The sequence below is a fragment of the Somniosus microcephalus genome, chromosome 1, assembly GCF_052327205.1.
Source record: "Somniosus microcephalus isolate GS21.2 chromosome 1, FLI_Smic_1.0, whole genome shotgun sequence".
Lineage (NCBI taxonomy): Eukaryota > Metazoa > Chordata > Chondrichthyes > Squaliformes > Somniosidae > Somniosus > Somniosus microcephalus.
Window position 1 is genome coordinate 436,756,926 of NC_140987.1, and position 26,990 is coordinate 436,783,915.

At 47.5% G+C, this 26,990-nt stretch overlaps 1 protein-coding gene across 1 annotated transcript in view; it reads left to right on the forward strand.

Annotated features, from left to right (window-relative positions):
- rxfp2l (relaxin family peptide receptor 2, like) overlaps positions 1-26,990 on the forward strand; it is a 152,371-nt gene that overhangs the window by 63,813 nt on the left and 61,568 nt on the right. The window contains exons 2-7 of the mRNA XM_086000929.1: positions 1,696-1,842; positions 12,571-12,651; positions 12,944-13,049; positions 13,717-13,788; positions 20,496-20,567; positions 26,377-26,448. Coding sequence (XP_085857055.1) covers positions 1,696-1,842; positions 12,571-12,651; positions 12,944-13,049; positions 13,717-13,788; positions 20,496-20,567; positions 26,377-26,448 — 550 coding nt within the window. The remainder of the gene's footprint in view (positions 1-1,695; positions 1,843-12,570; positions 12,652-12,943; positions 13,050-13,716; positions 13,789-20,495; positions 20,568-26,376; positions 26,449-26,990) is intronic.

The following is a 26,990-nucleotide window of genomic DNA, read 5'->3' on the forward strand; positions in this document are numbered from 1 at the left end:
CTCCTAGGAAGATGGCATGGAGGCAGGTTGGGGGCGGGTTGAGCACCCGCCCCCAAATTCTGCCATTTTCCCGGCAGTCCCGCCTCCAAACCCGCCTCCCCAGGGCTGGCAAAATTGCCCCCGATGTTTCTGCTTGTGGGTGAGACCAGAACTAGGGGCATAAATGTAAGATGGTCACTATTAAATCCAATAGGGAATTCAGGAGAAACTTCTTTATCCAAAGAATGGTTAGAATGTGGAACCTGCTACCACAGGGAGTAGTTGAGGCAAATGCCATAGATGTATTTAAGGGGAAGTTAGATAAGTACATGAGGGAGAAATAAATAGAAGGATATATTGATGGGCTTAGATGAAGAGTGGTGGGAGGAGGCTCTTGTGGAGCATAATCACTGGCGTGGACCTGTTGGGCCAAATGGCCTATTTCTGTGCTGTAGATACTTTGAATAGGATATTGGTACTGGAGAATGTAACACTTTTCCATTTTTGCCACCCATTGTCAGCATCAAGAACTCTAAGGTGGGGTACCACATGGATTAGATCCATTGTATAGCACCCCCTATAATATCCCATCAAGCACTCCTTGGTCAGATATAGCAGTCGTTCAGTATAGGGGAATGCTCCCTCTATACTGCAGCACAAATGTGCTTGAACACCAATCTCAAAAATGCTGCTGTTTTTTTAGAAGTTGCAGAAGGTATTTGTTCCGCAAAGAGAAATGGTAATTGACATAGTTTGGGGATTCTGCTTCACTGGTGTGATGAAATAACTCTGTGTTCTGGCATTTGTATTGTTGTTGTACTTGTTAATGTCTGGAATGGTCTACCGGTGTAACCACTAATGCTCCTCCCTAGCCCCACTCCTCTTCTGGAATGTTCTACCAAGGGCTGGGTCGGTGATGAATGATGGTTGCCCTGTGTTAACTTGATGCCATGTTCTTACTTAATAAAAGCCTTTAGTTTTAAGCTTTAACCTCATGGATTCAGGCAGTTATTTGGCACATCAACTGGCAAGGACTGTTTGCTTTTCCTGTACAGTGTGGTTTGGTTTGTTCTCTACCAGTACACAGTGCAGTGCCATTTGGTACAAGACCAGGTGAGAACAGTTAACAATTTAGAGAAAGGAGGAATTATAGGCTGAGCTTAAACCCCTGCGCCCCTCGAGAACTGAGCATGCAGGATTCAAAATGCTTACAGCGACCTACTCACCCGATCCTCGCTGACCTCATGCGGTATTCCTTTTTAACAGGCGCGCTCTTCCCAAGTCCAATTGTAGCACACCAATCATTGCCTTTATTGAGATCAACTGACTCAGCACAGTCCAGGGATTGAACATGCGATCAATACCACTCCATGTGGCGCACTTACTGCTTAAATCAGATATGGAGTCCATTTGAAAACTTTGATGCAGTATCAGAATGGTATAATTATTGACTCGTGCTTACTGGTGCTTGATGAAGCTGGGGCGCATTGTGGTTGCCCTCAGTGTGGGGTGCAGAACAACTTTCAATATTAACTGGTATGTCTGAGCAATTCCTCATGGTCTGAGTAGGATTAGCAATCTTTGTTTTTGTCCAGTTCCAAATTAACTCTGGATTAAAATGTAACTCCCATCACGCAGTGCAATCACATAGGATTTGCAAATTGGTGAGTTTACTTTTCGACTGATGTATTTTATCTTTGCATTTTCTTGTTGCAGCTTCCAGTACAAGTCATACAAGCCATCAAACGATATCCTGTCCCCTTGGATACTTTCCTTGTGGCAATCTCAGTGTGTGTCTGCCGCAGCCTCTGCACTGCAATGGGATCATAGAGTGTGAAAATGGAGCTGACGAAGACGGTTGTGGTAGGTACAGTATGGGGGCATGTTGACACTGGGTGCAGGAGACTGTGTGATTTGTGTCTGTAGGTATGTGTTTGAGACCAGATTATAAGACTGGCCATTCTTGCAAACTTCAGAGCTCACTTGAGAGACACGTATTCTGAAAAACCCATGGTGAGATGAAGCTACACCTGCCACCAGACAATTTTCACCAGCTGCTTTTTAATTTCCTTGGAAGGAATTCTTAAGGGAGTCTTCCTTTTCTTCCACAGAAGAGGTGGCAGATGATAACATGCTGGATCATTGATTTTGTGCCTGAGATAACACAAGAGAACTTTGCCCCAACCTTGTCAAAATAGTGTTAAATAAAATTCAGATCCATAGGGGGGAAAATTTGGTTGCTTTGCGCCTCATGAGGTTCAAATCCCCTAGCGCCCGGGCGCGGTGCTGCCAACGCCTCCCGCGAAATTCAGCGGGAGGTTAGCGGCGGCGGTAACCGTTAGCGCCCCGCGGCGCTGTGTCTCTGGCGATGACATCATCGCCATGCGCAGCACCCCACTCGCGCCCCGGCCACGATCTTCGGTAGCGCCTCCTGGCTTACCGCTGGACGCTATGTCCGACGGGGTCAGAGGGGGCCTTCCTGCGGCCGGGGCGGCACTAATTAAAGGCGAGATGCCAGGCGGCCATTTTTGTTGCTGGCCGCCTGCCAGCACTTGCCCCCGTTGCCGTCCCCGGCCTCCTCTTCTGCTCCCCCCCCTCCACTGTTCCGTGAGCCCGGCACTTCTCTTGAGTGCCGAGCTCTTTTGTCGTCACTCCGATCCCTGGTGGCCCAGCTGGGCCCCAAGGTCACGCTGCGCAAGGCCCCTCCCATGCGGCACGTAGCGCCGCGATATTACCTCACAGCGTCCCAAGAGGGAGGCGGGGCGCTTCCAGTAGCGCCCCACTTCCCTCTTGGGGCACTACCGATTAATTTCGGCCGTGGGGGGTGCTAATTTTTTCGGGGTAGTGCCCCAGCGAAGTTAGCGCCCCAAGGGGGGCACGACACAGTTTTTCCCCCATAATAACCAGTGACATCACCTTTACTTCTACTGGCTCCCAGAGTTTTGATGATACAGCGCAATGCAAAACTTCTCCAAAATAGGCAGCACCTGTCTCCCAAGAGCAATTGGATTCTTGCTGTTTTGTTAGTTCTGTTTTATAAAAGAGTGTGGTCAGGTATTGAGGAAAATCACATTGCCAATTTCTGTAATCTGAGGAAGACTGGTCCAAGGGGCCAAACACTGACTGGCCTTGTTCAATTCCCAACCAGTGGCATGGTTAGATTTAAGAATGAACAAGTCATTTGAAACAATTGTTGGAAAGAAAAATGGGAATAGATTTGTAGCCTACACGTCTGAAGAGGGAGTCTCATCATTATGAGCCCGAGAGTCTCAACATAAAATCACTTTTACCATCAGCAGTCATTTGAAAATACAGATTAAAAAGCGATTGACTTTTAATATCTTTTAGTTTTTCTACCCATTTGTGTTGATTTATAAAAATGTTTAAACAGCAAATGTGAATAGCATCATCGGGGCATATAAGAACAACAATAAGTTTCATTTACACTGCATCTATCTATATATATAAACGGATACATCTGTCTGTCTGTCTGTCTGTCTGTCTGTCTGTCCTCACGTGTGCATCTGTCCGGCTATGCGCTCGAATGTTATAGAGCGTACCTACGCGTGCGTTATGTCGAGAGAAAGCTTACCGTTCCGAAGCGGTCGTAAGCATATTGACGTTTCGGCCGGACAAAAGTCGCGCCCGCGGTATCCAAAAAACGTTCAACATTCCGCTCATTAGCATCTCATTATCCGCTCATTAGCGATAGCGTGACCTCGAGGTCGACCAATCGTACGCCGGGTTCCTGGCGCGTACGGCCGGGCCCTCCTACGGTCGAGTGACGGGACGATTGACCAATCCTACGCTTTGGTGACCTGACGGTCGACCAATCGGTGCGTGTGTGGGCGGGCCTTATCGTTCTGAACCGAGGTGAGTCGCTGCCATCTTGATTCCAAACTTTTCCTTTCCTTTTCCCGCTTTCTGCGTCTTTAAAAAAAACGTTGCTTTTAAAACACATATTGTTTTTTTAAAAAGTTAATTACTTTCTAAATCTTTTATCTAATCTCATTAATTTTCCTACCTTTCCCCGTTTTTCCAGGTAGGCCTCGAAGCCTCGGCCTCTCCTCTGCACCCACGCCCGAGCTAGGCACCTCCCGGCCCCAGTCAAGAAGCGGCCCCCGATCGCTGCCATCTTTGTGAAGGCTGGAGGGGCGGGCCTCAGCCGAGCGCCGCTACCGCCGCCATCTTAGTAAAGGCGGGTGGGGCAGGAGTCAGTGCGCGCGACTTGAGTCCGGCCCGGCCTCACGCGGTAGGTTGCGCGGCGGCGTCTCTCTCTCTCTCTGCTCTTGAAGCCGGCTCGGGCGGGGGGCGGGGTCTCTCTCTCTGTTCTTGAAGCCAGCTCGGGCGGGGGGCGGTGTCTCTCTGCTCTTGAAGCCGGCTCGGGCGGGGGGCGGGGTCTCTCTGCTCTTGAAGCCGGCTCGGGCGGGGGGCGGGGTCTCTCCGCTCTTGAAGCCGGCTCGGGCGGGGGGCGGGGGGCGGGGCTCCAGAGACCGGGCCTCCGGAGATCGAGGGAGGTGGGGAGCGAGCCTTGGGAGATCGGGGGGGGGGGGGAGCGAGCCTCGGGAGATCGGGGGGGGCGAGTCTCGGGAGATCGGGGGGGCGAGCCTCAGGAGATCGGGGGGGCGAGCCTCGGGAGATCGGGGGGTGGGGGGTGAGCCTCGGGAGATCGGGGGGGGCGAGCCTCGGGAGATCGGGGGGGCGAGCCTCGCGGGGGGGGTGCGAGCCTCGGGAGATCGGGGGGAGGCGAGCCTCGGGTGATCGGGGGGGGCGAGCCTCGGGAGATCGGGAGGGGTGGGGGGCGAGCCTCGGGAGATCGGGGGGTGGGGGGCAAGCCTCGGGGGGCGGGGCTTGGGAGATCGGTGGGGCGGGGCTTGGGAGATCGGGGCGGGGGGGAGCCTCGGGAGATCGGGGGGGGAGCCTCGGGAGATCGGGGGGGAGCCTCGGGAGATCGGGGGCGGGGCTCGGGGACTCCCCCCCTCTCCCCTCCCACCTTCCCCCACCCCTCCCTCCCCCTTCCCCCCTCCCCTCCCCCCACTCCCTCCCCTCCCCTCCCCTCCCCCCTCTCCCCTCCCTGCCTCCTCTCCCCCTCCTCCCCCTCCCCCTCCCCTCCCCCTCCCCTCCCCCTCCCCTCCCCTTCCCCCCTCCCCTCCCCCCTCCCCTCCCCCCCTCCCCTTCCCCCCTCCCCTTCCCCCCTCCCCTTCCCCCCTTCCCCCCCTCTTCCCCCCTCTTCTTCCCCCCCTCTTCCCCCCAGTCGCTCTCTCTCTTCCCCCAGTCGCTCTCTCTCTTCGCCCCAGTCGCTCTCTCTCTTCCCCCAGTCGCTCTCTCTCTTCCCCCCAGTCGCTCTCTCTCTTCCCCCCAGTCACTCTCTCTCTCTCTCTTCCAATAACAACATGCCCTCGAAAAAGCCTCGGCACCGCCGGGCACTCCAGCTAGTATATATATAAAACAGTATGTCTCTCTGTCTCTCTGTCTCTCTGTCTGTCCGGCTATACAATCAAAAGTTATAGAGCGTACCTACACATGTGTTATATCAAAAGAAAGCTCATCATTAGGGGACTCTTGTAGGTGTATTTACTTTTTGGTCGGTCAAAAATTGTTCGCACATTATACAAAAAACCTTCAAAATTCCACTCATTATCCACTCATTAGCATTGACTGACGTCAAGGTCGACCAATCCTGTGCCGTCATGATTGACCAATCCTACAGTTCAGTCACCCGATGGTTGACCAATTGGCGTGTGTGTGGGCGGGACTAATCGTTTTCATCTCAGGGATCTGTCAGCCATTATAGAGCAGCCAGGGCACCTAAAAACTTTGGTAATCCAGGTCAGTTTCTTTTTTAAAAAAAATAAGATTTACCAAAAATGTTTTATAAGTGCTTTAACTTTCATCTTTGAAGGTATTAAAAGCTAGAAATGTTTAGGTTAAAAAACAGTGCAAAACGGGCCTAGGCTTCTGCAACTGCCGACAGCCCAAATCCAGTCCCAGGCTCCCGGCCCACACATCCACCAGGCCCAAAAAAGCCCTGGAAACTGCCGACAACCCAAATCCAGTCCCAGTCTCCCGGCCCACACATCCACCAGCCCCAAAATTGCCCTGCAATGCGGGGCTCCCCTGCTAGTCTTTAATATAATAATATGTCCCACAGTTCTTCACGTAGTATGGACACTGAGCAGGAGTAGAAATTAGGAGAGATAACAGTCAAAAAGATAGGTTTTAATGAGGCTTTAAAATGGGAGAGGAAAGTACCAAGGCAAAGAGGTTTAGAGAAGGAATTCCAGACAAGAGAAGCAACACAGTTGAAAACTCTACCATTGAAAGAGGAGTGGCATGAAGGGAGGATGTAAAGGAGGCTGGAGTGACATGACTGTCGGGCATGCCTGAGACATTGGTTTGGAGGAGGTTGTAGAAGGATGAGTGAGGGATTTATAATCAAGATTCTTGAAGTCAGGATATTAGTGAAGAAGGGACTTGGGTTTATACAGAGCCTTTCATCCCCTCAAGACATCCCAAAGCACTTCAGACTCTTCAGAGATGTTGTGTATGTACCTTTAAGGGAATAACTGGTCTCAGACTGCAGTACCGGCAGTGACCACCCCTGTATAAAAGGCGCTAGCAAGCCTCTGTAGTTTCAGTTTCCCGATTGACTCCATTCAGTAAAGACTTGTTTAAATCAACTCCTGCTGTCCGTGTCTCAATTATACACGGACATAATATTGGCGACGAGCAGGTACGAACTTACCTACAGTCTGCACCACCTACTGGGATCCATTCCTGAAGCGAAGTGAGCAGAGGTCGAGGCCAGAAGGAAGAAAGAAGCAGTAGAAACGGGCGTCGACCATGGGTATCCGCCCCTGAGTCAGCGGAGTTGAAGATTGCTGGAGAAGCTGTCGAGAGCGGGGCCTGGTTCCTGTCGACGGTGCTTCAGCTAATCGGGCTGGTGGCAGGTAGTACACTGATCCTTCCTGGGCTGCGGCGGTCGCGAACTCGAGCGGGTGGCTTGCAATGGGGCCGAGCAGCATTGTCGGGAAGAGGAGAGAGAGGGTGGAGCACACAGGGCGCGGCCGGTGCTACGAAGCCGGGCAGCGTACAGACCCGAGAAGAGGGAGGCAAGAGTCCCACAGGGTTGTTCCACGACGGGAAAATAATAAAAAAAGAAATATTAAACGCGCAGGAAACTGCAAGGAGCTGCAGGTTGCAACGGAAACCGTGGAAAGCAGCGCTAGCAACAGCGGGGAAGAAGGCAAAGCGCGGGAGGCGCCATCTTAATCAGCGGGGAAGAAGGCAAAGCACGGGAGGTGCCATTTCGTTAAATCGGGGAAGAAGGCAAAGCGTGGGAGGCGCCATTTTAGATTTTCAAGATGCCGAAGACTGGCTGTATCACTGCCTTTGATAATACAATAGAGGACTGGACCACGTATGTGGAAAGAGTCGAGGTATATTGCGAGGCAAACGAAATAGCCGATGAGAAAAAGGCATCGGTATTGCTAAACTTAATGGGCGCTAGAACGTACGGCCTATTGCGGGACCTAATTACTCCAGCCAAACTGAAGGTGAAGAGTTTTAACGAAATTGTTGCTGTCCTACAGGAACACCAAAACCCTGCACCGCTGCTGATAGCAGAAAGATTTAAATTCCACAGGAGAACTCAGCATAAAGATGAGAGCAATGCTGAGTACCTTACGGAACTACGCAAGCTATCAAAGCACTGCCAGTTCGGAGCAGAACTGGCAGATACCCTACGGGACAAATTTGTCTGTGGACTCCTGAGTGAAGGAACACAGAAGAAGTTACTCTCAGAGAAAGAGCTGACGCTAGATAAGGCTTTCAGCGTGGCAGTATCGTACGAAGCAGCAGCCAAGGGAGCTGCGGAAATACAACAAAAGCCACAGGAATACGGCACCCACGAAATGACACGGGGATTTGCAAAATGTTATCGCTGCGGCAGAACTAACCATGACCAGAAGGACTGCTGGTCCAAGGACAAATTATGCAGGCAATGCGGAAAGATGGGACACATTGCACGAGTTTGCAGGTCTGGGAAGAAGACCAGCGACAACAAAAAGGCTACTAAGGAATTGTACAAGAAAGTACAAAAGATGACGGACAGTAGTTCCGAAGACCAGATGAGCGATAGTGAATCCGGGAACAAGAGACTAAGCTGTCTCAAACTTCACACTGTAATCGCAAAAGAGGATCACCAAACCATTTGGGTCACCCTCACGATAGCAGGGTCCCAAGTTAAAATGGAATTGGATACAGGATCAGCGCTAACCGTCATGAATCGACGAGACTACGAGCGGCTATTCTCACACATACCCTTGAGAGAGACATCCATCGTCTTGACGACGTATACAGGGCAAAAAGTATACCCCAGAGGAAAAATAAGGGTGCCTGTCGAATACAACGGCAAGAAAATACGGAAATTGCATCTCTACATACTGCAAAATGGTGGACCACCGTTATTGGGACGTGAATGGATCAGGAAGATAAGCTTAGATTGGCACTCCATTCATGCAATGACGGTGGATGGTAAAAAAGATGAAGACGTCACTCCTGGACGATTGTCAACAATCTTAGCTAACGCCAAAGAGGTATTTCAACAAGAACTGGGCACTCTTAAAGGCGTAACCGCCTCGATAAAAATAGAAGAGCAATTCCCAAGTTTTTCAAAGCAAGACCGGTACCATATGCAATTCGCCCAGCCGTCGAGGCAGAGCTGGAGAATCTGGAGAAGGCAGGCGTGTTGTCTAAGGTCGACTGGAGCGAGTGGGTGACACCCATCGTTCCTGTCATGAAGAAAACGTTAAGCAATAAGTCTGAGGAGCCAAGGAAGGTTCGCATCTGTGGGGACTTCAAGGTGACGGTGAACCCAGTCCTTCACACAGTACAATATCCTCTTCCAAGGATAGAAGACATCTTCGCCTCACTATCTGGAGGGAAGCGTGTTACAAAAATTGACCTAGCACAAGCATATTTGCAGATGGAGGTTGAAGAATCCTCTAGGAAGTATCTCACGATAAACACTCACAAAGGTCTTTACCAGTATCATCGATTGGTATTCGGAGTAGCATCGGCTCCGGCAATATGGCAAAGAGCGATGGAACAAGTCCTGCAAGGGATTCCGGGGACTCAGTGTTACTTGGACAACATCCTTGTGACAGGTGAAGATGACAGTGAACACCTTAACAACCTAGAACAGGTGCTCACTAGACTACGGGAACATGGGCTACGAGCCAACCGCCCCAAGTGCGAGTTTTTTAAGAAACAGATGTCGTATTGTGGCCACGTGATTGATGAAGAGGGGTTACATAAGTCCCCTGACAAAATTGAAGTGGTTGTTAAGGCCCCAGCGCCTGAAAATGTGTCGCAACTGAGGTCATTCCTCGGATTGGTGAATTACTACCATAAGATTTTACCGAATTTGTCCACAATTCTGCACCCACTGAATGCCCTACTACGAACGGGAGTAGCATGGAAATAGAGCAATGACTGTAAGCGGGCCTTTCAGAAGAGTAAGGACTTAATCACTTCAAGAGAAGTATTGGCTCACTACAACCCAGCACTGCCGATCAGACTGGCGTGTGATGCGTCTCCCTACGGCATTGGGGCAGTACTGTCACATAAATTCCTTGATGGTTTAGAGAGGCCGATAACTTTTGCGTCACGCTCGTTAACTTCTGCCGAGCGTAACTACGCCCAGATTGACAGAGAGGCCCTCAGCCTAGTGTGGGGGGTGAAGAAGTTCAATCACTACCTGCACGGTCAAAAATTTACTCTACTAACTGATCATCAACCTCTTGTCTCCATTTTCAACCCTCAGAAGGGCGTACCGATAATGACAGCACAACGGCTGCAGAGGTGGTCCCTTTTCCTAGGGGCACACCAATATGACATCGAGTACAAAGGAACTAAACAGCATGGGAATGCTGATGGATTGTCGCGCCTACCGTTGCCGACGGTGGAAGAAGACCTTGCAGTGGATCCAATGGAGATATTCCACTCGACCATAGTCGAATGTCTCCCTGTGACGAATGCAAACATAGAAAAGGAAACACGAAATGACCCGACACTATCCTGGGTCTATGATTTAATGGTGAAAGGATGGCCAGCACATGGCGAACCACTGCTGCCAGCATTCTCGCCGAGAAGAGAACAGCTGTCAGTTTGCAGAGGAACCTTGATGTGTGGATCCAGAGTAGTAATTCCACCCAAATTGCAGGATAGAGTGCTCAATGAGCTTCATGAGGGTCATCTGGGAGGGGTAAAAATGAAGAACTTAGCCAGAGCGTTTGTGTGGTGGCCGGGAATCTATAGAGAAATCGAAGAGATGACCAAGAGCTGTACAGGATGCCAGAAGGTCCAAAACGCCCCACCACAAGCTCCTCTACATCCATGGGAGTGGCCCTCATCTCCATGGCAAAGGGTGCACATTGATTTTGCTGGTCCCTTCATGGACTCGATGTTTTTAATTGCGGTGGATGCACATTCAAAGTGGCCAGAGGTAATAAATATGTCCTCAACCACCACAGAAAAAACTATCACAGTTTTACGAACCATATTCGCCAGGAATGGGCTGCCTGAACAGATTTGCTCTGACAATGGACCACAGTTTGTGTCTGAAGAGTTCCGGAGGTTCTTATAGAACAATGGTGTTAAGCATTACACATCTGCCCCATATCATCCAGCCACTAATGGATTGGCCGAGAGGTTTGTTCAAACATTCAAGAAGGCTATCAAGGCAATGTGTAATGAAGATATACCCCTACAACACAAGGTGGACAACTTCTTGTTTGCCTACCGGAATGCGACACATGCGGTTACCAACCAAACTCCAGCCATGATGTTCTTCAATCGAAGACTACGATGCCGCTTGGATTTGGTTAAACCAAACGTCCGAAGAGATGTGGAGAACAGGCAGTTTCAGAATATGAATGAAAGGCCGACCAGGAGTTTTAAGATAGGTCAACCAGTTTTGGCCCGGGACTACCGCACTGAGAAATGGCAGCCAGGAACGATTTGTACACGGCAAGGACCTCTCATGTATACCGTGGACGTTGGAGAGAGCATTGTAAGACGCCATGCTGACCAGATTCTAGAGTCACTGGAAAACGTCAACCCCACACCACGATCTGATACACCTGGCAATGAAATCGACGTACCAATTGCAGCTACCGCAGAATCGGTGATATTGGAAGCAGATGAACCAAACAACGACATGGATCCAGACTCTACCTTGCCAGAAGAACCTGATACTCCAAAGAGGCGTTATCCAGACAGAATCAGGAAGCCTCCTCAAAGACTGAACTTATAATTGCTTAACCTCAACCAATGTATCTAGCAACCGTAATTGTGATTGTAATTAGTTATAATTTAGTTGTTAAATGAATGTTATGTACTGTTTATCTAAAAGGGGAGGAATTGTTGTGTATGTACCTTTAAGGGAATAACTGGTCTCAGACTGCAGTACCGGCAGTGACCACCCCTGTATAAAAGGCGCTAGCAAGCCTCTGTAGTTTCAGTTTCCCAATTGACTCCATTCAGTAAAGACTTGTTTAAATCAACTCCTGCTGTCCATGTCTCAATTATACACGGACATAATAAGAGACAATTAATTATATTGTTTTGAAGTGAAGTCATGGTTATTGTGTGGGCAAACAAGACAGCTAATTTGCACACAGCCAAGTCCCACAAATAGCATTGAGATAAATGACCTGGATGCTGTTTGAATGATAAACACTGGGAGAACTCCTCTGCACTTCTTCAAATAGTGCCATGGATCTTTTATATCCACATTACCAGGCAAATAGAGCCTAGGTTTAACATCTCATCTGAAAGACAGCACCTCTAAGAATGCCGCACTCCCTTAGTACTGCACTGGAGGATCAGCTTAGATTACGTGCTTAAGTCCGGGAGTGGGGCTTGAACCCATGACTTTCTGACTCAGATGTTCAAGTGTTACCACCGAGCCAAAGATTAACTAAAGCTGATAGTATCTGATAGTATGCGCATTCAGAGTTGCCAGGATTATTGTAATAAATAATACTTTTTTGTCTGAAGCACTTCAGGTAACTAATTACTTTTTGAAATGCAGAATCTATTGTTATGCTGGCAAACACAGCAGTCATTCCGCACCAGTAATTTGACATAAAACAGCCACAAGATTAATGACCAGTCAATTTATTTTTAGATTGAGGCCAGAACGTTGGCCAGAACAGCAGGAGAACTCCCTGCAGTCCTTCGAATAGTGCTATGGTTTTTTTTATCCTTTTACTGATGAATATCTATATTGATATTGGTTAAGCTCTCGTACTGCTCGGCTCAGTAACTTGCCCAAATCAGTTCTGCTGATAGTGTCACACAGAATGAAAAAAAAACATGTATTTGTATGCTGACTTTCTTCTTACGGCTCTTCTCAATCTAAATCCTTTCAAATAGGCTTGTCAAAAATTCTGGGGGGTTTTCCCCTTGAAGTACCTCCAAGTGGGTTCAATTTTGGATGGTTCAAATTTGAAAATCATTTTAGAGTTTATCCCAAGAGTGAAGCTTTGATGTAATCACTTACTTACTTAATTTTTCCCATTTTAGCTGACCTCCATGGCTGGCCAAAGCTTGTAGATTGGTACTTCGAACAAGTTAAGCGTCATGATAACGAACCACAGGATTGTTGTGAGTAAACAGATATTTTACTCTATTTGTAGGCTGATGTTTCCTATATGAAAAATAACAATCTATGGCCTAGAAATTCAGGCAGGCCCATTTTTTGGCATGCAGGGGACACAGAGTTAAAATCGGAGCTTAAGTGCCCAAATGAAAAATGTGTTCCATTTCCCAGCATTGTATCTCTCACTTTGTGTACAGAAAATCTCCTCCAACCAAACAAAGGTATAATTCACACCTTTATGATACAGTATAAAATTGGTTAATTTTAATTCATTTACAATCTTATCCTTCTTTCCAGTACTTGATGTGTACCCAGAAAGTTGCACGTGTCAAGGTTCAACAGCCATCTGTGAAGACGCAGGGTTTCTCTCTGTGCCATCATTTTCCTCCAATGTAATTGTACTGTAAGTAACTTGACTGTTCCTTCACTTTAGCAACATGATCAACAGTGGAATAAAATGGTGGATGTCCGCATCAGTCACCCATCAGCCGTCAATGTTTCTTTTTCAGGAAGCAGTTCTCCCACCTAATGATCAGACCTTTCCATTACACCTCACATATTTTCCTATATAAGAACATAAGAAAGCATTTGCTTATCAAGCCCACAAACCATGAAGAATCCACCCATGTCCTAAGGAAGCCTGTGCATTAATACTCCTTGATCTCCAAAGGTTTAGAAGGAGATGCCAGAGATAAACCAACAAATTCACTGTCTACCCACATCACTATTCCCAAACTCCAACAGCCAAAGAACAGCACATGAAATGGCTGTCACATGGGAGGTCATGTGCTTGCTACTAGAGAAAGGAGATGAAAGACATTAACAAGTTTGGGGAAAGAACAAGGGAATTGGATTAGAATACGTAGCACCAATGTGGAGTTAGCACCAGCATGGCATGATGAGCCAAATGCCTCCTCCTCTGTTGAAACTTCTACAATTACGAAGGTTACAGTGAGACCTGAAGAAATGGGAACATTGACTCTAGATAAGAACTCCATGCTGTTATAAATGTCTTGTCATATAAAGCCAAAAATGCTTTTATATCTTTCTGTATCTCTGCCTCAATCTAGGAAGCTAGCTCATAACAATATCACAACTCTCACAGATGACATGTTCATTAGATACCGACAACTGGATATATTGTGAGTATTTCTATAATATCAAAAGAACAAATTAATTAGCCATTGAAACCTTCAAAAACAGTACCGTTTGATTGTCATGTTCAAGCTGATTGCTAACTTAATGTTGGCCAGATATAGTTTGGGCAAATCGAAGGCAATGGTTGTCTCAGTTGAAAGAAGTAAAGGGCAAATCTGCATCAAACAGATATGATCCTGAAATGTTATTATGGAATATGGCTTTTGGGGAGATATTCGTACTCTTACTGATGTTTCTCAGTTCCCCCCTCCCTCAGAGAAACATCCACAGATGAACTGATTCCTCTGAGCCACTCCCTCTTCATTTCATTAATGCCTCTTGCTTGTTCTCATGCTAAAAAACTGTAGCTTATAGATAGCACATGTGTAGAACTCCTCCTCCCCCATGCTTGAGTGCCATCATAACATGAAGTACGTGCAACACACTCAATTCATGCTGGCACTGTGTAGGAAGAGGGATTGGCAATTCTACGTAAATATTACATAAGTGCTGCACTGTCAGAGATGCCGTCTTTTGGATGAGACGTTAAACCGAGGCCCCGTCTGCTCTCTTGGGTGGACGTAAAAGATCCCATGGGCACTATATTGAAGAAGAGCAGGGGAGTTCTCCCCGGTGTCCTGGCCAATATTTATCCCTCAATCAACATCACTAAAGCAGATTACCTGGTCATTATCACATTGCTGTTTGTGGGAGCTTGCTGTGCACGAATTGTCGGTCTACCTTACAACAGTGACTACACTTCAAAAGTACTTCATTGGCTGTAAAGCATTTTGGGACATCCTGAAGTCATGAAAGGCGCTATATAAATGCAAGTCTTTCTTTCCTTCTTTCTTTCTTCCTAAATTACCCAATTCCCAAGCAACCTCTGATCATCAGTTTAAGCAACACAGTAGTATGCACAAAGATACCTCCCATTACAATATTTTGGGATTATATGACAATTCAGATGAATACGCCATATTCTTCCCCATTCCTGTCAAAAGGATGTGTCTTAAAAAAATGTCACTTTGTAACATATTCCTTTAAAGTGCCCTACTACTAGTCACACTGCTTTATTGTATTCAATGGGTTACTGAAGAATTAAATGGTGATTTGAATATTAGATCATGGCTGATCTGCACTTCAACTCCATTTTCCTGCCTTTACTCCATATCCCTTGATACCCTTACCCAACAGAAATCTATCTATCTCAATCTTGAAATCTCCAATTGTTCCAGCATCCGCAGCCTTTAGGGGGCAAGAGTTCCAGATTTCCATTACCTTCTGTGTGGAAAAAGTGCTTCCTGATTTCATTCCTGAATGTCCGAGCACTAATTTTAACATTATGTCCCTTGTTCTTGATTACCCCACCAGATGAAATATCAACCCCACTGTGGGAGTACCTTCACCACACGGACTGCAGCGGTTCAAGAAGGCGGCTCACCACCGCCTTCTCAAGAGCAATTAGGGATGGGCAATAAATGCTGGGCTTGCCAGCGACGCCCACATCCCATAAAAACGAATTTAAAAAAAAATCCTTTTAACATTTTAAACACCTCGATCAGATCACCCTCAAACTTCTATACTCAAGGGAATACAAGCCAAGTTTATGTAACCAGTCCACATAATTTAATCTTTTAAGTCCTGGTGTCATTCTGGTGAATCTGTGCTGCACCCACTCCAAGGCCATGATATCCTTCCTGAGGTTCGGTGCCCAAAACTGAACGCAGTGCTCCAGATGGGGTCTGACCAAGGCTCTGTACTGAAGCATCACTTCCTCCCCTTTGTATTCCAGACCCCTTGAGGTAACAGGCCGACATTCCAGTAGCCTTTTTGATGGCTTTTTGTACCTGTCCACTAGCTTTTAATGATTTGTGTCTTTGGACTGCTTGGGTCCAAAGTGGATGACCTCACACTTGCTCACATTGAACTCCAGTTACCTCAGTTTTTCCCACTCACTTAATCTGTCTATGTACCTATGCAACTTCCTGCTCCCATCTGCACTACTTACTTGCCCCTCCTAATTGGCCTGTATCTGCATTTACCCAACAAGCTTTTGAGAGAGCAGTTATATAAAATTTTAACTGTAGAAATATTTTGTTAGGCTCAAGAATATATGTTCCCCAAGTATAAGAGCATTTTTTTTAAAATTGGAACAACAACTTGCATTTATATAGCACCTTTAACATAGTAAAATGTCCCAAGGCACTTCACAGGTGCGTTATGAAACAAGAATTTGACACTGAGCCACGTAGAGAAGTGGAGAGGTTTAGGGAGGGAATTCCAGAAGTTACGTCCTAGGCATCTGAAAGCACGGTCGCCAGCGGTGGGGCAATGGAAATCGGAGATGCGCAAGAGGCCAGAATTGGAGGAGCGCACAGATCTCGGAGAGTTGTAGGGCTGGGGGAGGTTACAGAGATAGGGAAGAGTGAGGCCATGGAGGGATTTGAACACAAGGATGAGAATTTTAAATTCGAGGTGTTGCCAGACCAGGAGCCAAGGTAGGTCAGTGAGCACAGGGGGCGATGGGTGCGAGTTAGGATACGGGCAGCAGAGTTTTGGATGAGCTGAAGTTTATGGAGGGTGGAAAGCCTGCCAAGAGAGCATTGGAATAGTTGAATCTGGAGGTAACAAAAGAATGGATGAGAGTTTCGGCAACAGAGGGGCTGAGACAGGAGCAGGACGGGCGATGTTACGGAGGTGGAAGTAGGCGGTCTTGCTGATGGAGAGGATATGGGGTCGGAAGCTCAGCTCGGGGTCAAATAGGACGCCGAGGTTGCGATCGGTCTGGTTCAGCCTCAGACATTGGCCAAGGAGGTGGATAGAGTCGGTAGCTAGGGAATGGAGTTTGTATCGCAGACCAAAGACAATGGCCGGAATTTTAATCTGGAGACTGGTCGGGAGCGGAGGGGGGGTGGTGACTCGAAAGTGGTCAGGAAACCCGGGAGAACTTAACGGCAGGGCCTGATTTGCAGTTCACAGCTCTGTTTCCCACCTGCAGCCAGCCAGATGGAGAAGCTGGGTAAGCTGCAGAGAGGAGGGAGGGAGGGATCGGGTGGGGAGTGGTTGGGGGCTAGAGGAGCATCGGGGGCGAGGGGGAGAGAGGATCGGGGCTGGCTGGAGGAGCATCTGGGGGGGAGAGAGGATTGGGGCTGGCCGGAGGACCATCTGGGGGGGAGAGAGGTTTGGGGTAGGAGGAGCATCGGCGGGTGGGGAGGATCGGGGCTGGGGGAGTGTTGGGCGCCTCATGGGGGGAATCGGAGGCCTCAGGGGTGGGGGGGGGGGTTGTCCGAATGCGGTGGATGGGTAAGGCAGGGACGCTGGATCCAGCAGGTAAGTGTAAAGGCATTGACCTCCTGGATCCAGCAGTCCTCGCCTCGGTTCCCTGAGGCCTAAGAAACCCGACCAGCCAGAGTTAAATTTGAAATGGTGGTTAAATCTGAGGCACGCCAGCCTCATTATAATAATTAAATGGACGACCTGCCTTCTGGGAGCGGATTGGCTGTCCGGCCCCCCCCCCCACCCCTCTGCCCCGTCTCTGCTAAAACCAGAAATGGGTGGGTTGGGGTTGGGATTCAGTTTTTTAACACTTCAACCCTCACCCGACCCCAGCCCACCTGTTTATTGGGGGTTAAAATTCCTCCCAATGGCTTTGGTCTTCCTAATATTTAATTGGAGGAAATTTCTTCTCATCCAATACCAGATGAGCAGAAGCAGCGTGACCAATCAGAGGCAGTGGAGCGGTCAAGAGAGGTGGTGGTGAGGTAGAGCTGGGTGTCGTCAGCGTACATGTGGAAACTGACCGAAGTGAAGGTCCATAGTATAAAACCCTCACGAAAGCTGTAAAGAATAGGAGAAATAATGAGGGGTCTGGTAATATAAAGCTTGGGTTTTAACAGCATGCGGAGTATAGCATGAATTCAAAATCAAGGGAAGTAAGGAGTTGTGTTGACTTGAATAAAGAATGCATTTGAGTAGGAAATGGTGCAATTTCGATTCTGGGAGACCAGTGCCCATGAGCCACTTCTCACCGTTCGCACTGTCAAACCTGGCTTCCTTATCTTGGAAGCAGACTCGACTCATAAAAAAATTGGATCCATGGGTCTGCCACTGGGAAATGGAGGCGGTTCGGGGACATTGGTTTCGTGGAACTTCAAACGAAGACAGCGGTAGTTTAAAAGCAGCCAGTGATGAGGCAGTGAGGAGACATATTAATGACTCGATTTAAATAACTTCACACAAAACACATGTTTGAAAAGGCTTCTGCTTTGCCGTGTGGAATGCAGGATTCTACCAACATATTTGTACAACGCGCAGGTTTTCCCTTTTTTTAAAAACAATCTAGAACATTTTATATTGTTAAAATTCAAAAAAGGGAAACAAATAGAAAAGCATTTATATATCTGAACCTGTGTACAACAAACTAATCACATCTTGATTCATGCTGATTTATTTTTTTATCTGTGATTTTAACCATTAACCAAGATAATGACCATTTCCCTGAGCTGGCCAGTTTTGTAAGTTTTCAGCTCACATTGATATTAAAAATTACTCAGATGTGAGGATTTACATTATTTTTATTTGTTTTATGGGATGTGGGCGTCACTGGCAAGGCCAACATTTATTGCCCATCCCTAGTTGCCCTCAAGAAGGTGGTGGTGAGCCGCCTTCTTGAACCGCTGCAGTCTGTGTGGTGAAGGTACTCCCACAGTGCTGTTAGGTAGGGAGTTCCAGGATTTTGACCCAGCGACAATGAAGGATCAGCGATATATTTCCAAGTCAGGATGGTGTGCAACTTGGAGGGGAACTTGCAGGTGATGGTGTTCCCATGCGCCTGCTGCCCTTGTCCTTCTAGGTGGAAGAGGTCACGGGTTTGGGAGGTGCTGCCTGAGAAGCCTTGGCGAGTTGCTGCAGTGCATCTTGTAGATGGTACACACTGCAGCCACGGTGTGCCGGTGGTGGAGGGAGTGAATGTTTAAGGTGGTGGATGGGGTGCCAATCAAGCGGGCTGCTTTGTCCTGGATGGTGTTGAGCTTCTTGAGTGTTGTTGGAGCTGCACTCATCCAGGCAAGTGGAGAGTATTCCATCACACTCCTTATTTGTGCCTTGTAGATGGTGGAAAGGCTTTGGGGAGTCAGGAGGTGAGACACTCGCCGCAGAATACTGTAATAATATTACTCATTATCTACAAACATAAATATCAAACTATGTTAATGTAAAATGAAATCACAAGTTTAAACATTTTAATCTGACTTGCCCTACAGTCCTTATTCCCTCTGTGCTTTCCTATACTGTGCCTTAATTTTATTTTTTTGGCTTTAATTTTGTTTTTTTTGCTGTCAGCCTTGGCCCAGTGGTAACACTCTCACCTCTGAGTCAGAAAGGTCATGGACTCAAGGACCACTTCAGAGACTTGAGCACATAATCTAGCCTGGCCCTTCAGGGAATGCCGCACCATCGGAAGTGTCGCCTTTCGAATGAGACGTTAAACTGAGGCCCGTCTGCCCTCCCAGGTGGATGTAAAAGCTCCCATGACACTATTCAAAGAAGAGCAAGGGAGTTCTTCTGCTGTCTAGGTCAACATCACTAAAACAGATTGTCATCTGTTTCTCATTTGCGGCAACATCAGAAAAACTTTTTCTGCATTGCCGACATCAATGAAGCTGGTGGCAACTTCAATGGAACCTGCTGCAGACCCCCAGCTAAGAAGTGGCCAGGGTCCAGTTGCTTCCTCGAACTCCCCCAAAACAGGACAGAGAATAGACAGTGACGTAAGAAAACTACTAATCACTTGGTCTGAGTATTAAACAAGGCTTTAATCAACTGTTTCACAACCATGAGTTCTAGTTACATCACTAGTTCCTGGTTACAAAAACGTCCTGAGCAAGCTGGGCCCACGCCCGAGTATTTATACTTTCCTTGGACGGCGCCACCAGCTGGCCGCCCAGTGTTATCTCATGAGTCATTTCTACATGAATGGTAAGATTCATGACAGACAGCAGCATGCAAAACAGCTTCCAGACCATGGTGACCATGCTGCTGTCGCTCAGGGCTTATAAGATCTGATAGCTATTTTCCAAAACAGCACATGCTGTTTATGTCCGTTGAACAGTGTAAATCAAGTGGATCCACAACACTTGGGCCCTGGAAAATTACAGAACTGATTCTTGTAGAATAGATTCTGCCATATAAAAAGACCGTAAGAGAAGGATTTCAAGGCATATCCAAGTGCCACGCAACTGCCACATGGTGCATTCCATTCATTGCACCGACCATGGAGACTCTGGGAGATGTGCATAAACTCATTGCTGGAATAAAAAGATCAACACAACAATATCACATTGAAAGCTGGCCATTTTCAATAGGCTGCACTGATTTCATGAAAGTTCCTGTTATCCTACTATTGCACCTTATACAAATACTTAAAAATTACTTGGAGAGTCATATGACCCGGTATTAAACATGCATCTTCACAATGACCAAGTCAACTGGGCCACATTTTATTGATGCACAAACCTCATCTCAGATGGAGCACTTTCTGTAGGCTGGATCACGTTCTGTGCAAGGTCTATCAAATATCACCCGCTGCCCGTGAAATTTGGATAGAAATTTTCTGTGCTTTGCCTGTGGTTGTGATCAGTTGTAGTCTGCCAGTTCTCTTGCATCTTTTTTGCTTCATTTTTAAAGTAGATTTCTGTGTTTTCTTCCACAGGGTGTTGCAATACAATTTAATTAGTTCCATATCCAGCAAAGCCTTTTCAGGACTTTTCAAACTGAAGAAACTGTAAGTATTTTAAAGGCTTGGGGGCCTGTCAAGTCACTCCACTCGGAGAAATGATAGTCCTGAATATTACTGATGTTCAATAACTAGGCTTTATGATTTTGAAGGAGTACATTTTTTTCCACTGACTCTCTGAAACTCCACAAAGTTCAGCGTAGACTTCTCCAAAAATCTGTACAAAACGCTTCCCAGTAAGCAGGCAGGTAGGCTGGGTGGCGCAGTGGGTTAGAATGTTATCCTTTCACCTGGGTTTGAATCCAGTTTCAATTGATGGGATGAAGACTCCCATCTCTGCATGGTGTTTCAAGAGTGGGGCCGCCGCAAGCCACAATTCCTGGTGCATATAAGCCCACACCATGGAACTACCAATTCTTAGGATGCCACTTCAGTGCAGTACTGAGGGAGTGCTGGATTGTCGAACCTGCTCTCCTTCGGATGAGACACTGAGCCGAGTTTCCATCTACCTGTTCAGGTGGAGGTTAAAGATCCCACGGAATTTGTTGTGTATGCACCTTTAAGAGAATAACTGGTCTCAGACTGCAGTACCGGCAGTGACCACCCCTGTATAAAAGGCGCTAGTGAGCCTCTGTTGTGATCAGTTCCCGATCGACGTCAATCAGTAAAGACTTGCTTTGTTCAACTCCTGCTGTCCGTGTCTCAATCATTCACGGACATAATACTGACGACGAGCAGATACGAACTTATCTACAGTCTGCACCACCTCCTGGGATCCATTCCTACAGTGAAGTGAGCAGAGGTCGAGGCCTGGAAAAAATAAAGCAGTAGAAACGGGCGTCGACCGTGGGCATCCGCCCTTGTGTTAGCAGAGTTGAAGATTGCTGGAGAAGCTGTCGAAAGCGGGGCCTGGTTCCTGTCGACGGTGCTTCAGCTAATCGGGCTGGTGGCAGGTAGTACACTGATCCTTCCTGGGCTGCGGCGGTCGCGAACTCGAGCGGGTGGCTTGCAACGGGGCCGAGCAGCGTTGTCGGGAAGAAGAGAGAGAGATGGTGGAGCACACAGGGCGCGGCCGGTGCTACGAAGCCAGGCTGCATATAGACCCGAGAAGAGGGAGGCAAGAGTCCCACAGGGTTGTTCCACGACGGGAAAAATAATAAAAAAAGAAATATTAAACGTGCAAGAAACCGCGGAAAGCAGCGCTAGCAACAGCGGGGAAGAAGGCAAAGCGTGGGAGGCGCCATCTTATTCAGCGGGGAAGAAGGCAAAGCGCGGGAGGAGCCATTTTGTTAAATCGGGGAAGAAGGCAAAGCGCGGGAGGTGCCATTTTAGATTTGCAAGATGCCGAAGACCGGCTGTATCGCTGCCTTCGATAATACAATAGAGGACTGGACCACGTATGTGGAAAGAGTTGAGGTATATTGCGAGGCAAACGAAATAGCTGATGAGAAAAAGGCATCGGTATTGCTAAACTTAATGGGCGCTAGAACGTACGGCCTATTGCGGGACCTGATTACTCCAGCCAAACCGAAGGTGAAGAGTTTTAACGAAATTGTTGCTGTCCTACAGGAACACCTAAACCCTGCACCGCTGTTGATAGCAGAAAGATTTAAATTCCACAGGAGAACTCAGCATAAAGATGAGAGCAATGCTGAGTACCTTACGGAACTACGCAAGCTATCAAAGCACTGCCAGTTCGGAGCAGGACTGGCAGATACCCTACGGGACAAATTTGTCTGTGGACTCCTGAGTGAAGGAACACAGAAGAAGTTACTCTCAGAGAAAGAGCTGACGCTAGATAAGGCTTTCAGCGTGGCAGTATCGTATGAAGCAGCAGCCAGGGGAGTTGCAGAAATTCAACAATAGCCACAGGAATACGGCACCCACGAAATGACACGGGGATTTGCAAAATGTTATCGCTGCGGCAGAACTAACCATGACCAGAAGGACTGCTGGTCCAAAGACAAAATATGCAGGCAATGCGGGAAGATGGGACACATTGCACAAGTTTGCAGGTCTGGGAAGAAGACCAGCGACAACAAAAAGGCTACTAAGGAACCGTACAAGAAAGTACAAAAGATGACGGACAGTAGTTCCGAAGACCAGATGAGCGATAGTGAATCCGGGAACAGGAGACTAAGCTGTCTCAAACTTCACAATGTAATTGCAAAAGAGGATCACCGAACCATTTGGGTCACCCTCACGATAGCAGGGTCCCAAGTTAAAATGGAATTGGATACAGGATCAGCGCTAACCGTCATGAATCGACGAGACTATGAGCGGCTATTCTCACACATACCCTTGAGAGAGACATCCATCGTCTTGACGACGTATACGGGGCAAAAAGGATACCCCAGAGGAAAAATAAGGGTGCCTGTCGAATACAACGGCAAGAAAATACGGAAATTGTATCTCTACATACTACAAAATGGTGGACCACCGTTATTGGGACGTGAATGGATCAGGAAGATAAGCTTAGATTGGCACTCCATTCATGCTATGATGGCGGACGGTAAAAAAGATGAAGACGTCGCTCCTGGACGATTGTCAACAATCTTAGCTAACGCCAAAGAGGTATTTCAACAAGAACTAGGCACTCTTAAAGGTGTAACCGCCTCGATAAAAATAGCAGAGAATGCAATTCCCAAGTTTTTCAAAGCAAGACCGGTACCATATGCAATTCGCCCAGCCGTCGAGGCAGAGCTGGAGAATCTGGAGAAGGCAGGCGTGTTGTCTAAGGTCGACTGGAGCGAGTGGGCGACACCCATCGTTCCTGTCATGAAGAAAACATTGAACAATAAGTCTGAGGAGCCAAGGAAGGTTCGCATCTGTGGGGATTTCAAGGTGACGGTGAACCCAGTCCTTCACACAGTACAATATCCTCTTTCAAGGATAGAAGACATCTTCGCCTCACTGTCTGGAGGGAAGCGTGTTACAAAAATTGACCTAGCACAAGCATATTTGCAGATGGAGGTTGAAGAATCCTCTAGGAAGTATCTCACGATTAACACTCACAAAGGTCTTTACCAGTATCATCGATTGGTATTCGGAGTAGCATCGGCTCCGGCGATATGGCAAAGAGCAATGGAACAAGTCCTGCAAGGGATTCCGGGGACTCAGTGTTACTTGGACGACATCCTTGTGACAGGTGAAGATGACAGTGAACACCTTAGCAACCTAGAACAGGTGCTCACTAGACTACGGGAACATGGGCTACGAGCCAACCGCCCCAAGTGCGAGTTTTTTAAGAAACAGATATCGTATTGTGGCCACGTGATTGATGAAGAGGGGTTACATAAGTCCCCTGACAAATTTGAAGCGGTTGTTAAGGCCCCGGCGCCTGAAAATGTGTCGCAACTGAGGTAATTCCTAGGATTGGTGAATTACTACCATTAGTTTTTGCCGAATTTGTCGACAATTCTGCACCCACTGAACGCCCTGCTACGAACGGGAGTAGCATGGAAATGGAGCAATGACTGTAAGCGGGCCTTTCAGAAGAGTAAGGACTTAATCACTTCAAGAGAAGTATTGGCTCACTACAACCCAGCACTGCTGATCAGACTGGCGTGTGATGCGTCTCCCTACGGCATTGGGGCGGTACTGTCACATAAATTCCTTGATGGTTTAGAGAGGCCGATAGCTTTTGCGTCATGCTCGTTAACTTCTGCCGAGCGTAACTACGCCCAGATTGACAGAGAGGCCCTCAGCCTAGTGTGGGGGGTGAAGAAGTTCAATCACTACCTGCACGGTCAAAAATTTACTCTACTAACCGATCATCAACCTCTTGTCTCCATTTTCAACCCTCAGAAGGGTGTACCGATAATGACAGCACAACGACTGCAGAGGTGGTCCCTTTTCCTAGGGGCACACCAATATGACATCGAGTACAAAGGAACTAAACAGCATGGGAATGCTGATGGATTGTCACGCCTACCGTTGCCGACGGTGGAAGAAGAAGACCTTGCAGTGGATCCAATGGAGATATTTCACTCGACCATAGTCGAATGTCTCCCTGTGACGAATGCAAACATAGAAAAGGAAACACGGAATGACCCGACATTATCGCGGGTCTATGATTTAACGGTGAAGGGGTGGCCAGCACATGGCGAACCACTGCTGCCAGCATTCTCGACGAGAAGAGAACAGCTGTCAGTGTGCAGAGGAACCTTGATGTGTGGATCCAGAGTAGTAATTCCACCTAAGTTGACGGATAGAGTGCTCAATGAGCTTCATGAGGGTCATCTGGGTGGGGTAAAAATGAAGAACTTAGCCAGAGCGTTTGTGTGGTGGCCGGGAATCGATAGAGAAATCAAAGAGATGACCAAGAGCTGTGCAGGATGCCAGAAGGTCCAAAACGCCCCACCACAAGCTCCTCTACACCCATGGGAGTGGCCCTCATCTCCATGGCAAAGGGTGCACATTGATTTTGCTGGTCCCTTCATGGACTCGATGTTTTTAATTGCGGTGGATGCACATTCAAAGTGGCCAGAGGTAATAAAAATGTCCTCAACCACCACGGAAAAAACTATCACAGTTTTACGAACCATATTCGCCAGGAATGGGCTGCCTGAACAGATTTGCTCTGACAATGGACCACAGTTTGTGTCTGAAGAGTTACGGAGGTTCTTAAAGAACAATGGTGTTAAGCACTACACATCTGCCCCATATCATCCAGCCACTAATGGATTGGCCGAGAGGTTTGTCCAAACATTCAAGAAGGCTATCAAGGCAATGTGTAATGAAGATATACCCCTACAACACAAGGTGGACAACTTCTTGTTTGCCTACCGGAATGCGACACATGCGGTTACCAACCAAACCCCAGCCATGATGTTCTTCAATCGAAGACTACGATGCCGCTTGGATTTGGTTAAGCCAAACGTCCGAAGAGATGTGGAGAACAGGCATTTTCAGAATATGAATGATAGGCCGACCAGGAGTTTTAAGATAGGGCAACCAGTTTTGGCCCGGGACTACCGCACTGAGAAATGGCAGCCAGGAACGATTTGTAAACGGCAAGGACCTCTCATGTATACCGTGGACGTTGGAGAGAGCATTGTAAGACGCCATGCTGACCAGATTCTAGAGTCACTGGAAAACGTCAACTCCACACCACGATCTGATACACCTGGCAATGAAATCGACGTACCAATTGCAGCTACCGCAGAATCGGTGATATTGGAAGCAGATGAACCAAACAACGACATTGATCTCGACTCAACATTGCCAGAAGAACCTGATACCCCAAAGAGGCGTTATCCAGACAGAATCAGGAAGCCTCCTCAAAGACTGAACTTATAATTGCTTAAACCTAACCAATGTATCTAGCAACCGTAATTGTGATTGTAATTAGTTATCATTTAGTTGTTAAATGAATGTTATGTACTGTTTATCTAAAAGGGGAGGAATTGTTGTGTATGCACCTTTAAGAGAATAACTGGTCTCAGACTGCAGTACCGGCAGTGACCACCCCTGTATAAAAGGCGCTAGTGAGCCTCTGTTGTGATCAGTTCCCGATCGACTTCAATCAGTAAAGACTTGCTTTGTTCAACTCCTGCTGTCCGTGTCTCAATCATTCACGGACATAATAGAATTATTTGAAGAAGAGCTGGGAGTTCTCCTGGTATCCTAGCCAACCCTCAACCCTTAATGAACATTAGCAAAAACAGATTGCTGTTTGTGGGATCATGCTGAGTGCAAATTGGCTGCAACATTTCACGATATAAGAGCATTAACTACTTCAAAAGTAATTTGTGTGAAACGCTTTGAGACATTTTTTAGAGATGTAATAAGGTGCTGTATCAATGCTAGTCTTTCTTTCTTTGAGAGCAATAATCTTCTTACTCTTTTACACCAGACTTCTGAGTCACAATCAAATCTCTGTCCTGAAGCCAGGACTCTTCCGAGATCTCCATCAACTTGAATGGCTGTAAGTGCTTCAAATAGTCTCATGTTCCAGCTCTGTGTTGCTATTCCTAATGTGGTTTAATTATCTTATTTTACACTGCAAACCTTCTAGTATTAAGCAGCAGTAGACCAGGCCTCGGCTTCATACATAAAATTGAAATACTGACTTGTTTTGCAATACTTCAGGGCCGGCCGCGAAATTCGGCACCCTAGCAGCGATAGTTAAGACCGTTTTTTTTTCCAAAAAAAGGTGTCCACCTCGCTTCCTGTGCTGCCTGCGTGGCCTGTGCTGTTTGCCATCTTGGGAAGGGCGATAGCGCGGACGGGATGTGCGTGCGCCGGCAGTATGCAGTGTAGGCAGATCATGACGTCCGTCAGCGTATAACGCCATTTTAGACGTCGCCGCTCCATTCAACGCCCTCACCTAAACACGCGCAGCTGAACGTGCATTCAGCTGCACGAGGGACTCCCCACCTGCGCTACTTAAAGGCATACATTCAATTTGCAGGTTCGTTGATTATTTCTCTTGTACTGGCTCTTGCAGAGTTTATATGAGTACTGGGT